Source organism: Rana temporaria, chromosome 2, assembly GCF_905171775.1.
Source record: "Rana temporaria chromosome 2, aRanTem1.1, whole genome shotgun sequence".
Lineage (NCBI taxonomy): Eukaryota > Metazoa > Chordata > Amphibia > Anura > Ranidae > Rana > Rana temporaria.
In genome coordinates, this window is record NC_053490.1 from 99,609,398 (window position 1) to 99,622,690 (window position 13,293).

Below are 13,293 nucleotides of genomic sequence, written 5' to 3' on the forward strand. Positions count from 1 at the left end.
GACGTGGCCAGGTGACATGGAAAGTGGACAATCCACAACTTGTGGCAGGTAACGTGGCCAGGTGACGTGCCAGGTGACGTGGCCAGGTGACGTGGCCAGTGGACAATCCACAACTTGTGGCAGGTGACGTGGCCAGGTGATTTGGCAAGTGCATAATCCACTTGTGGCAGGTGACGTGGTCAGGTGACGTGGCAAGTGGACAATCCACAACTTGTGGCAGGTGACGTGGCCAGTTGACGTGGCAGGTGACGTGGCAAGTGGACAATCCACAACTTGTGGCAGGTGACGTGGCCAGTTGACGTGGCAGGTGACGTGGCCAGTGGACAATCCACAACTTGTGGCAGGTGATGTGGCCAGGTGACGTGGCAGGGGACGTGGCCAGGTGACATGGAAAGTGGACAATCCACAACTTGTGGCAGGTGACGTGGCCAGGTGACATGGCAGGTGACGTGGCCAGTGGACAATCCACAACTTGCGGCAGGTGACGTGGTCAGGTGATTTGGCAAGTGCATAATCCACTTGTGGCAGGTGACGTGGCCAGGTCACGTGGCCAGTGGAAAATCCACAACTTGTGGCAATTGACGTGGCCAGTTGACGTGGCAGGTGACGTGGCCAGTGGACAATCCACAACTTGTAGCAGGTGACGTGGCCAGGTGACGTGGCAGGTGATGTGGCCAGGTGACGTGGCAGGTGACGTGGCCAGGTGACATGGCAAGTGGACAATCCACAACTTGTGGCAGGTAACATGGCCAGGTGACATGGCAGGTGACGTGGCGCACTCGGCCAGCTCAGTGGCCTTTTTGCAGGACATTAGAGCAGCCCAGGGGGCAAATGCATTCTTAAAACCCACCCCAGTCCGCCTCAAGGGCCTTGGTACACCTCTGGGTAGAAGTGACATGCTGGCCGCCGAGGGCCGTTCGCGGGCCGCCGAGGGCCGTTCGCGGGCCGCGAACGGCCCGCGGGCCGCCAATGGCCATTCACGGGCCGCTACCGGCCCGCGGGCCGCCTCGGCCCACCGGGCATATGCCCGGTATGCCCTATGGCCAGTCCGGGCCTGTATGCCACTCACCTGGCCACTATTGACAGCTGCATGCTGAGCAGAACATGTAAAGATCACCATAGTCAGGTACTTGATCAGAGAGGCTATGGACTTCAAGGAAGATGGGACTTCTGTCAGAGGAGAGACATACACACATCTTAAAAAAGCATTTACCAAACCAGTCTTCATGCCCCGCAAATAGTTAATGTTTTGCTGGTATCTTTATATATGCAGTTTTGGTTTATTGCTACATCTTTGTTGGTGGGACTAACACAGGTTTGGTTTTCCCTGTGGTAAAAGCCAAGTACTCTCTCTTCAATTGGTATTTCTTTCATTATATCCAAACTCTGTCATGGTTTCACTGCACAGTTTGATTTAGCCTCTTTCAGGTTATCCACTGTGAGCGCGAAATCCTTGTATGTACTGTGTCTCTGCCCAAATCTGACAAAATCTCATTCAGCCTTAGAACCCTTCAACAGCCCATCTAATAGGGGTTACAGAAGTGCATGAACCAGTCATGAAACAGTCATCAGATCTCCCTAGTTTGGATAATGATGATTAGTATGATATTTGGGATTACCCACTTCAGCTAGAGATAGCTGGTGCAGTTTATAATTGTACATCACTATCTCACTCAGGTACGTGTGGGAATGTTTTCAGCTGACCACTCTACTGCGTGTTGGTGCTCCTGCTTGAATGATTATTTCTTCCATATATTGGGCATATACGGAAATACATTCATATTGGTCCCAGGTTCTGCAATCTATTGATGCCATGGACCTGTACTATTGCTCAATTATGCTAGAAAAGCAACCATTCTTCCTGCCTCACTGGTCCTTGATAGATAAAAATCCCTTATAAATTCCATTCTTCTCCTGTATAAAGATACTTACAACAGCAGAGAAGTTCCACATAATAAATACTAGACATGTGCATTTATTTTTGTCCGAATGCATTTTCGTCCGAATTCCAGGCATTTTCGTTATCGTTTTATCAAACGATAACGAAAGCGCAGAATCCGAAAACCGAAAGATCCGACATAAACAAATTATTTATTTTTGTTTCCGTTGTGACAACAATTCGATATAGATAGGAGATTCGACATGATGCTGACAATAACAATCTGTATCTATCGAACCTGTGGTGCCTAACCTTAGCTTTATTAGTCCGAGATTATTCTACATAGAGAGAAAAGATTCAACATTATAGAGAGAAAAGATTCAACATTATAGAGAGAAAAGATCGCTGCTGGAATTGGGTGGGGGAAGTAAAATAAAAATAATAATGATGATGAATGTTATTGGCTGATTGTAACCAAAGAGGAGGAGCAGTAAAATAGCTAGAAGTTTGCACTGACTGTGGACAATTCAACATGAACGACGAAGATTTGACAAAGCAGCAAAAAACATACAAACGTCGAATCCATCATTGAAGGCTTATGGGGCCAGATTCACGTACTTGCGCTGCGGCGTAACGTATGTCATTTACGTTACACCGCCGCAAGTTTTAAGCACAAGTGCTTGATTCACAAAGCACTTGCCTGTAAACTTGCGGCGGCGTAACGTAAATCCGTCCGCGCAAGCCCGCCTAATTAAAATGGGGCGTGTACCATTTAAATTAGGCGCGTTCCCGCGCCGAACGTTCTGCGCATGCTCAGTAAGGAAATTTCCCACCGTTCTTTGCGCAAAATTACGGTGCCCCGACGTGTTTTTTGAACGGCGACGTGCGTTACGTCCTTTCGTATTCCCGGACGTCTTATGCAAAAAAAAAAAAAATTTATTAGACGCGGGAAAGACGGCCATACTTTAACATGGTTGGTCTAATTTTACACCACCTAAATAGCAGGTTTAACTTTACGCCGGGAAAAGCCAACTAGCGACGAAGTAAGAGAATGCGACGAACGCGTGTACCGTCGTGGATCACCGTAATCAGCTAATTAGCATACACGACGCAGAAAACGACGCAAACTCCACCCAGCGGGCGCCAAAGTATTACACCTAGGATCCGAAGTCGTACGAAGCCGTAAGCCTGTTGGATCCTAGCCAAAAGCCGTCGTATCTTGGTTTGAGAATTCAAACTAAAGATACGACGCGGCAAATTTGAAAATACGCCGGAGTATTAGTAGATACTCCGGCGTATTTCTTCTGTGAATCTGCCCCATGGTGTCTGTCGAAAGTTCTAAGAAGATTCGACAGAGCAGCTAAACTGTACGACGCTGCAATCGAACATTTCCGGGCCAAATGCTTGTCCCATAGGCTATAGAAAAATTCTAATGTTGGTTGACTAGTAATAATAATAATAAATAAATATAATTATTACTAGTCATACACCATTAGAATTCTACTATAGCTAGCTTGTAGGCGGAACATTTGACAGGAAATGTAGGATTGCGGCGTCAAACAGTTAAGCTGCTCGGTCAAATCTTTTTTGAACATTCGACAGACACCATAAGCCTTCAATGACAGATTCTACCAATTAATTCGGATTTTTGGACGAATGCAATTTTTAACGAAAAACAAAATAAATAAAAAACTAATTTCAGGAGTAACTAAATAAAATTTTTTTCCGGACAAAAACTAAATTCCGAAACAAAATATTTCAGTGTGCACATGTCTAATGAATACATACTGCATATCTAATTTAACCCTAAAAAGCTTCTAGTATTCAAAAAACGTACGGACTGCGGAAAGGGCAACTCTGCAAACTGGGCATTCGTAAAATGGCAGAATATTAAAAGCTCTCTAAAGGCACCAGCTCTTCCCCACTACTTTAATCCTTGGTGTGTACACCCCTTTAATAATCCTTGGTGTTGTTTTTGGCGCCTCCGCTGATCTTGTGCATGCCGCTCAGCCTGCCTCTGCTGATTCTATAAATGCTGCAGAGGCGTAATTAGAATCTTCAGGACCCTGATGCAAGAAACCATGAAGGAACCTTTAGTCCCGGGACCCTTCCGACTGATCCTGGGGTCCTTTTGTCCCATTGCAGGACTTCTTCCTGCCATCTTTGGTATGGTTGCCACCTTTTCTTCAAGCTGAACCCGAAGACTTTAGCAGTGCACAGCTAATTTTTTTTGTTCACTCTACTTAGAATTTGTGATGAATTAAATAACAATTCTAATTGCATATATTTAATCACAAGAGTCCTCCCTTTACATCAGGGTTCCCAGAGCCCCTGTTACATCAGTCTGCAGAATTTCCACTTGCACTATAAGGACTCTTTCACACGGGCAGATCAATCGGACCACCCATTGTTCTATGGGGAGGCGCCGGACAGACATGTCCTTATACACCCGTCTGCATCTGATGCGCTGAAAACATACGGATGGGGATCCATTCCCCATCCACCTTCCAAATCGGATGATAGTCATATGTAAATACACAGGTGGCCCGTTTACATCTGACCGCCCTAAAGAACAGCATGCTGTTCATAGGTGTGCACAGCCTATTGCATTAGGGTGTGCACCCCAAAGCTCAAACACATATGTGTGTGCATGTGTATATATACTGACGTTATAAGTAGAGCAGCTGACGGTGTCATTAGGACAGAGACTGGTATCACTAGTCTAGTGGATGGTGTCAGTAGTTTTTTTTATTATTTTATTTTTTACAATTTTATTTATGTTTTAAAAATGTTTACTTTGGTGAAATATCAAGAGTCTAAACAAGGGGGGGGGGGGTGTCTGTGTCCGCTCTGCACAAGTGGAGCTGACACAGACCTATCGTCTGCCTGGATAGGTGCCCTGTGCAGGCTGATCCACTTAACAGAGGGAAAGGGCCCTTATGCCGCGTACACACGATCATTTTTCGGCAATAAAAAAAAACGAAGTTTTTCGGCATGTAGAAAAAATGTTGTTTTTCCCAACATCATCATTAAAACGGCGTTGCCCACACACGATCGTTTTTAAAAAATTCTCTAGCAAAGCGCGGTGACGTACAACATGACGGCACTATAAAGGGGAAGTTCCATGCGGATGACGCCACTCTTGGGGCTGCTTTAGCTGTTTTCCTGTTAGTAAAAGACGATTTGCGCTTTTCTGTCTGTTATGCCGCGTACACACGATCATTTTTCGGCATGAAAAAAACGTTGTTTTTAAAAAATGTCATTTAAAATGATCGTGTGTGGGCTTCACATCATTTTTCGGCTTCTGAAAAACGACAAAAAAAAAATTCGAACATGCTGCATTTTTTAACAACGTTTTAAACTATGTCGTTTTTCGGGTTGTAAAAAATGATCGTGTGTTGGCTAAAACGACGTTATAAACCCGCGCATGCTCAGAAGCAAGTCATGAGACGGGAGCGCTCGTTCTGGTAAAACTACCATTCGTAATGGAATAAGCACATTCATCACACTGTAACAGACAGAAAAGCGCGAATCGTCTTTTACTAACACGGAATCAGCTAAAGCAGCCCCAAGGGTGACATCATCCGCATGGAACTTCCCCTTTAGAGTGCCGTCAAACGTCACCACGCTTTGCTAGAGCATTTTTTAAAAACGATGGTGTGTGGGCAACCTTGTTTTAATGATGAAGTTGAAAAAACTTCTACATGCCAAAAAATTATCGTGTGTACGCGACATTACAGCGTGATGAATGCGATTACTCCATTACGAATGGTAGTTTTACCAGAACGAGCGCTCCCGTCTCATAACTTGCTTCTGAGCATGCGCGGGTTTTTAACGTCGTTTTAGCCCACACACGATCATTTTTTACAACCCGAAAAACGACGTTAAAAAATGCAGTATGTTCGAAAAAAATAAATTGTCGTTTTTCAGAACCCGAAAAATAATGTGAAGTCCACACACGATAATTTTAAATGACATTTTTTTAAAACGTCGTTTTTTTCATGATCGGGTGTACGCGGCATAGGGGTGGCTCTGTGGACTGTAATGTAAAGGAGAACTCTGATGTAAGAGGTGCTATGGGAAAAATAGTATGGGTTTCCCCGCCCCCTCCCCCCAGGTCATTACAAGCCCCTTTGGCCCTATATACTTTGAACAGCAGTATATAGGCGGTGCAAAAAAGACAGGGACTGTAGGTTTGTTGTTAAGTAGAATCTGTTTGTAATTTTCAACTGGTACTTCTTTAAAGTGTAGCTTCAGCCATAAAATCTTTTTTAAGCTTTTCTGAAAACATAGAGAAGGGTTATCACCCCTATAACATTTGTTTTGCTGTCTGTGTGCATCTGTTCAGAAGATTGCACCTCACTTTCTGTCCCAATGACAAATGATTTTTTTATTTGTTTTGTGAAACAAGGATTGTGATAAAGCATCAGTGGACAGGAGACACCTTTTACAGAAGATAATTTCCCTTCCTAGGGGTAGATTTCCTCTCACTTCCTGTTGTCTCCTTCAGTTTGCAAGTAGGAGTCGTTTGTAAGTTGGATGTTTGAAAGTAGGGGCCTGCCGTATATACTCTGCATAAATTTGGGCCCTAGGTGTTGGTGTTGCCACAATGCTGTAAGCCCTCACAGTTAGTCTTGGTGGGCGCTGGAACGCCCTGCTGTGAAATATTAGATCAAGAATTGTAATTACATGCCCCTGTTGAACATGGGCAGAAAAATTGGGCCTTAGGCACTGGTGCTACAACACTGCAACCCCTCACAGATACTCTAGTTGGAGCGCAGCAACGAGCCCGCTGCAAAGTATTGCATCACAAATTAAAATTACACGCCCCTGTTAAACAGGGGCAGAAAAAATTGGGCCTTAGGCACTGGTGGCGGTGCCCAGAACCAACAATGTTCTTACAAGCTATCAGCAAGATCATTGAGGAGGAAAAGGATATTCACTCAGCATAACAGGATAGTCACTCAGCATCAGCATAGGCAGTCTTGAAGGGATCTGACATTTCAAAAAAAAATTACTAGGTTACATCAGCATCAGGTGCTTGGTTGCTGGTGGTGATCCAAGCCTGATTCATTTTTATGAAGGTCAGTCAAACGACCGAGTCGGTGGAGAGGCGCACCCTGTGATCGGTTACAAAGCCTCCAGCAGCACTGAATGTGCGTTCTGAAAGAACTCTGGATGCAGGACAAGCGATGGTTGCTGGAACCGGTCATACCTTGGGGCTGCGGACTTAAAAATTGTCTGAACGCATCAGTCAGATGGCCACCTTCTCCACCGCTCCTTCTGTGACTGACCGAAGCCTCAGGAACACGTTGTCCAGGACCAGAATTTTGTAACCCCCCAGTCTCTGGGAACGTGTTGCACAGACCTTTCTGCAAGGCCTCCCGAAGATGTTTCATCTTCTGCTCCCTCTGCGCCGGCAAGATAAGGTCCGCAACCTTATTCTTGTAACGTGGATCAAGGAGAGTTGCCAGCCAGTAATGATACCTCTCCTTGATAGTACGAATACGAGGATCCTTCCACAGGCTTTGCAGGATCAGGGAGGCCATGCAGCGTAGGTTTGGAGTCCTCTGAGTCACTGACGACATGATCCGCAACCACCTCATCCCAGCCACGTACAAGTCCATGGGTTCCTTGGGACTGTAATTGATCTCTTGAAGACTGCTGCTGATGCTGAGTGCTAGGCTCCACCTCCATGCTGTCACAATCCTCCTCCTTCTCCTCCTCCTCCTCGTCCTCTTCCTGTGTGATAGGCAGGCAAGCAGGAACACTGTCTGGATAAAGGGGGCCTTGAGAGGTAAGGAAGTCCTCCTCTTCCTCCCTCTGTTCTGCCTCAAGGGCCCTGTCTACTATTCCACGCAGTGTGTGCTCCAACATGTGAATAAGAGGGACAGTCTCACTGATGCATGCACTGTCACATATCACCATCCTCGTGGCCTCCTCAAATGGTGACAGGACAGTGCATGCATCCCTGATCAAGGCCCACTGGCGTGGGGGAAAAAACAAGCTCCCCTGACCCAGTTCTGCTGCCATATTGGCACAGATACTCATTGATGGCCCTCTGCTGCGTGTGCAGCTGCTGCAGCATGGCCAACGTAGAGTTCCACCTAGTGGGCATGTCACAGATTAGGCAGTTATTGGGCAGGTTGTATTACCTTTGGAGGTCTGCCAGCCGAGCACTGGCATTATATGACCGTCGGAAATGCACACAGACTTTCCTGGCCTGCTTCAGGACATCCTGTAAGCCCAGGTAACTGCCCAAGAACCGCTGCACCACCAAATTAAGGACATGAGCAAAACAGGGCACATGGGTCAGTTGTCCCTGTCGCAGGGAGGAGAGGAGGTTGGTGCCATTGTCGCAAACCACCATTCCTGGCTTAAGCTGGCGTGGCGTCAACCACCTCTGAGCCTGCCCCTGACAGAACCTCTGCCCCAGTGTGGCTCCTGTCTCCCAAGCACACCAGCTCAAGCACCGCATGGCATCTCTTTGCCTGCATACCTGTGTAGCCCCTTGAACGCCTACGGAGCACTGCTGGTTCTGAGGACACATCAGCACAGGAAGAGGCCACAGAGGAAGAAGAAGAGGAGGGGGTGGATAGAGGTGTGTCACAACCAGTAGTAGCATTTTGGAGGCGTGGTGGCGGAACAACCTCCAACACTACTGTACCCTGTCCTGCATCCTTCCCAGCTGCCAGCAGAGTCACCCAATGTGCCGTGAAAGATAGGTAACGTCCCTGTCCATGCCTGCTGGACCATGAGTCAGCGGTAATATGCACCTTACCACTGACCGCCCTGGCGGTAGAGAGCCGGAATCGCCTTCCGTGAGAAAAAGTGGCGTTTGGGAACTTGCAACTGAGGTACCGCACCTTCCACAAACTCACGGAAGGGGGCAGAATCTACCAACTGAAAAGGCAGCAGTTGAAGTGCTAGCAATTTAGCTAAGCTAGCATTCAACTGCTGGGCATGTGGATGGCTGGGAGAGAACTTCTTTCGGCGCTGCAGCAGCTGGGGCAGAGAAATTTGCCTGGTACAATCTGACATCGGTGTACTGATAGTAGACATGTGCACTGCCAAAAAATTCATTTTTTTCGTTTGTTATTTTCTTTTTTTTTTTCTTTTTTCGTAAATTCGGGAAATTAAAAAAAAAAATTCCGTTTTTGTTTCATTAGTTTTTTTTTCGGAAATTCGTAAATTTCGGAAAAAAATTATTTCGTTTTTTTGCTTTTTTCGTAAATTCGGGAAATTTTCGGATCTCCGAAAAAGCAAAAAACTGAAAAAACGAATGAAACTGAAAAAACGAATGAAACGGAAAAAAAATTCGGAAATTCACGAATTTCAATTTTCGAAATTTCGAATTTTTCAACTTTCGAAATTTCGATTTTCGAATTTTTCAATTTTCGAAATTTCGATTTTTGACATTTCGAATTTTTCAATTTTCGAAATTTCGAATTTTTCAATTCTCGAATTTCGAATTTTTAAATTTTGAAATTTCGTATTTCCGAATTTTCGTATTTCGAAAATTGAAAAATGTGAAAATCAAAATTTCGAAAATTGAAAAATTCGAAAATCGAAAATTCGAAAACTGGAAAATTCAAAAATTCGAAAACTGAAAAATTCGAAATACGAAACTTCGAAAATACAAAAATTTCGAAAATTGAAAAATTCGAATTTCGAAAAATTCGAAATTTCGAAAAATTAGAAATTTTCGAAATTTTTGTATTTTCGAAATTTTTGTATTTTCGAAGTTTCGAAATTTTGGTATTTTCGAAATTTTTGTATTTTCGAAGTTTCGAAATTTTTGTATTTTCGAAATTTCGTATTTCGAATTTTTCAGTTTTCGAATTTTTGAATTTTCCAGTTTTCGAATTTTCGATTTTCGAATTTTTCAATTTTCGAATTTTCGATTTTCAAATTTTTCAATTTTCGAAATACGAAAATTCAGAAATACGAAATTGAAAAATTGAAAAATTCGAAATTCGAGAATTGAAAAATTCGAAATGTCGAAAATTGAAAAATTCGAAATTCGAAAATTGAAAAATTAGAAATTTATCAATTTCGAATTTTCGGAAATTGAAAAATTCGAAATTTGAAACATTTTTTTCAATTTTCGATTTTTTCAATTTTCTAATTTCGAATGTTCCAATTTTCGAAATTGAAAAATTCTAAAATTGAAAAATGCGGAAAATTCTAAAATTGAAAATTTCGAAAATTGAAAAATTCCAAATTCCAAATTTCTGAAAAATTTTAAATTGGAAAAATTCTAAAATTCGAATATTGAAAAATTCTAAAATTCGAATTTTTCCATTTTCGAATTTTTCAATTTTCGAAATTTCGATTTTCGAATTGTCGAAAATTGAAAAAAATCGAAGTTCGAAAATTTAAAAATGTTTCAAATTTCGAATTTTTCAATTTTTGAATTTCGAGTTTTCGAAATTCGGAAATACGAAAATTCGAAATTTGAAAAATTCGAAATTTGAAAAATTCGAAATTTGAAAAATTCGAAATTTGAATTTTGAAAAATTCGAAAATTGAAAAATTCGAAAATGGAAAAATTTGAAAATTTGAAAATTCGGAATTTCGAAAATTCTAAAATCCAAGGGTAGGTTTCACATGGGTAGGTACAGAGCATGATGGGACTGTGAGGCCTATATAGGTCCGATGCAAGCCGCGCATCCGTCATTTCAGCAAGAAGAGCCGGCGTGTCAACATCTGGAGAAGAGAAGAAGATGACGTCACAGCCCGGAAGAAGAAGAATACGTCACAGCACGGAAGAAGAAGATAGACGTTCAGCGCTGAAGGAGAAGGCACCGGACAGCTGGAGGAAGAACCGGGGTGCGCCGAGTCAACAGCGGAGAGCGGCGAACATAGCAGAAGACCCCCGGAGAGTGAAGAAGACCCCCCGGATAGCCGAAGAAGACCCCCCCGGATAGCGGAAGAAGAAGCACACCACCCCCCGCCGAAGACGTCGGAGGAAACCCGCCGAGGAGTGGGCGCTTTTATAAAAGCGACCCCCCCCGGCGGTGGAAGAGAACCGGACGGCGGCGAAGAGCGGCCCCCACCCGAAGACGTCAAAGAAGAAGCCCCTCCTGGTAAACAGAGCTAAAGAAGACAGGGGGCGGCCTCCGGAGCAGAATAATAAATTATTTTAAAAACTCTTGTGTTGTGTTTATTGACTTTAACATTTTTCCTCCAGGTGAATGGGTAGGGGTACGATGTACCCCATATCCATTCACTTAGGGTGGGGGACCGGTATCTGGGGGCCCCCTTATTAAAGGGGGCTCCCAGATTCCGATAAGCCTCCCGCCCTCATACCCCGACAACCAACGGCCAAGGTTGTCAGGAAGGGGCCCTGTCCTCATCAACATGGGGACAGGGTGCTCTGGGGTGGGGGGCCCCGCAGTGCGCCCCCTGCCCCAGAGCACCCAACCCCCCCATGTTGAGGGCATGCAGCCTGGTATGGCTCAGGAGGGGGGGGGGCGCTCGCTCGTCCCCACTCCTTTCCTGGCCGGCCGGGTAGCGTGCTTTGGATACGGGTCTGGTATGGATTGTAGGGGGACCCCCTACACCGTTTTTTCGGCGTAGGGGGGGCTCTCCTTACAACCCATAACAGACCTAAGGGCCCGGTATGCTCCTGAGGGGGGAACCCACGCCGGATTTTTATTTAAAATCCGGCGGGGACTTCCCCCTCAGGATTCATAACAAACGCCGCACACGTGTAGAATTGGCGGGAATCCAAGTCGGATCTCCCGTCGCTTCTATGACGCGCTTGCTGGAATGTGCTGTCACCATTCAAGCGAGTGCGAGATGTCGGCACCCTGTCGCCGAGAATCAGCGCGATGCTGTCGTGCTAAAAACACATTCTCGGCGGCAGGTACTGTATGTCTGGTCACGCATGTGGTGCCCAAGTGGCTGATGCACTCTGCCCTTAAGCTGGCCCCTGGAGGGCATCCTGCCTCGTTGGAGATGTGCCTGTGCCTCCTCCTCCTCCTCTCTCCTATCAGGCACCCATGTAAAGTCAGTGACCTCATCATCCCCTCCCTCCTCATCACTGTAGAAAACCTGGCAGTATGCACCCCCTCTCTCTGGGCTCACGTTACTGCCTTCCTCTATCTGTGTACCATCATCGGAGCCTTCAAAACCCTGCGCATCCTCATGCAGCATGTACCCAACACTGTGGTCAAACAGTTCTGGGAACTCCTCAGGAGGACATGGTGGGGATAGGGAAGAAGTGAGTGATGCCATTGAGCAGAGGGAAGAGGACACCTTGGCAGCTACTTTGTCAGACAAAGTACCCTGAGCCTGGGTGAGAGAGGATGAGGAGGATGAGGACGGCTTGGACATCCACTCTACCAAGTCTTCGGCATGTTGCGGCTCAACAAAAAAAAAAGGACGAGCGTGTCCAACGGCCACGTGCTGATGAGGATGCACCGTGTCCACGACCAGCACTGTTGCCTCTAGACGCAGAGCCTGCTTGCCCTCGTGACTCTCTGCCTCTCCTTGTTGTCCTTCCAGACATACTAATGGCCTGCAGAGGACAGAGGCAGTACACACACCTCGTAGCTTTAGGTGCAAACTGCAGAGGACACGGGCAGTACACACCAAGTAGCTTTAGGTGCAAACTACAAAGGACACGTGCAGTACACACCAAGTAGCTTTAGGTGCAAACTACAGAGGACACGGACAGTACACACCAAGTAGCTTTAGGTGCAAACTACAGAGGACACGGACAGTACAAACCAAGTAGCTTTAGGTGCAAACTACAGAGGACACGGACAGTACAAACCAAGTAGCTTTAGGTGCAAACTACAGAGGACACGGGCAGTACACCTCTGGACCCCTTTTACATTACACAGCACTTGTCAGGGAAGGTTCCCCCCGCTGGTGATACTGCCTGGTATTTGGCGTGCAGTACTGTGGCCCACCACCAGGTGTCTCCCGGCAGTCTTGGACTGCCAGGGGAGCTCTCCCCTGGTGGTATTATATGATCCTTGGGCTGCAGTGCTGGCGTCCACCAGCGGGGGGTTCTTGGCAGTATGGAGCATACAGCCCTTCCTGCGTTCAGGTGTGACCTGAATGCAATCAGCACGCCTCTATAAATACCCGGCGTGTGTAATCACTCCTCGCCCTGGTATCGTTCTACCTCCCAGACCTGAGCCTGTTATCTGACCCTGCTATCTGGACTCTGTTTCTGTTCCCCATCCTAAGCCCATCCTGGACCCGTTCTTCCCTTTGCCTGTTTACATTGTTTCCTGTTCCCCCTTTTGGATTCCTGCCCCGCAGCCTGTCCATCCATCCGCTTGTTGTGCCAACTGCCCAGCCTGTTGTTCCAGTGCCAGCCGCCCAGCCTGTTCCAGTGCCAGCCGCCCAGCCTGTTGTTCCAGTGCCAGCCGCCCAGCCTGTTGTTCCAGTGCCAG

At 46.0% G+C, this 13,293-nt stretch overlaps 2 protein-coding genes across 6 annotated transcripts in view; one reads left to right on the top strand and one right to left on the bottom strand.

Moving 5' to 3' along the window:
- LOC120928225 (hydroperoxide isomerase ALOXE3-like) overlaps positions 1-13,293 on the top strand; it is a 347,315-nt gene that overhangs the window by 147,925 nt on the left and 186,097 nt on the right. The gene's annotated exons all lie outside the window — the stretch shown is intronic.
- LOC120929270 (hydroperoxide isomerase ALOXE3-like) overlaps positions 1-13,293 on the bottom strand; it is a 127,591-nt gene that overhangs the window by 18,950 nt on the left and 95,348 nt on the right. For all 5 annotated transcript variants that reach the window (XM_040340592.1, XM_040340589.1, XM_040340591.1 and 2 more), the window contains one exon: positions 1,070-1,170. In XM_040340592.1, coding sequence (XP_040196526.1) covers positions 1,070-1,170 — 101 coding nt within the window. The remainder of the gene's footprint in view (positions 1-1,069; positions 1,171-13,293) is intronic.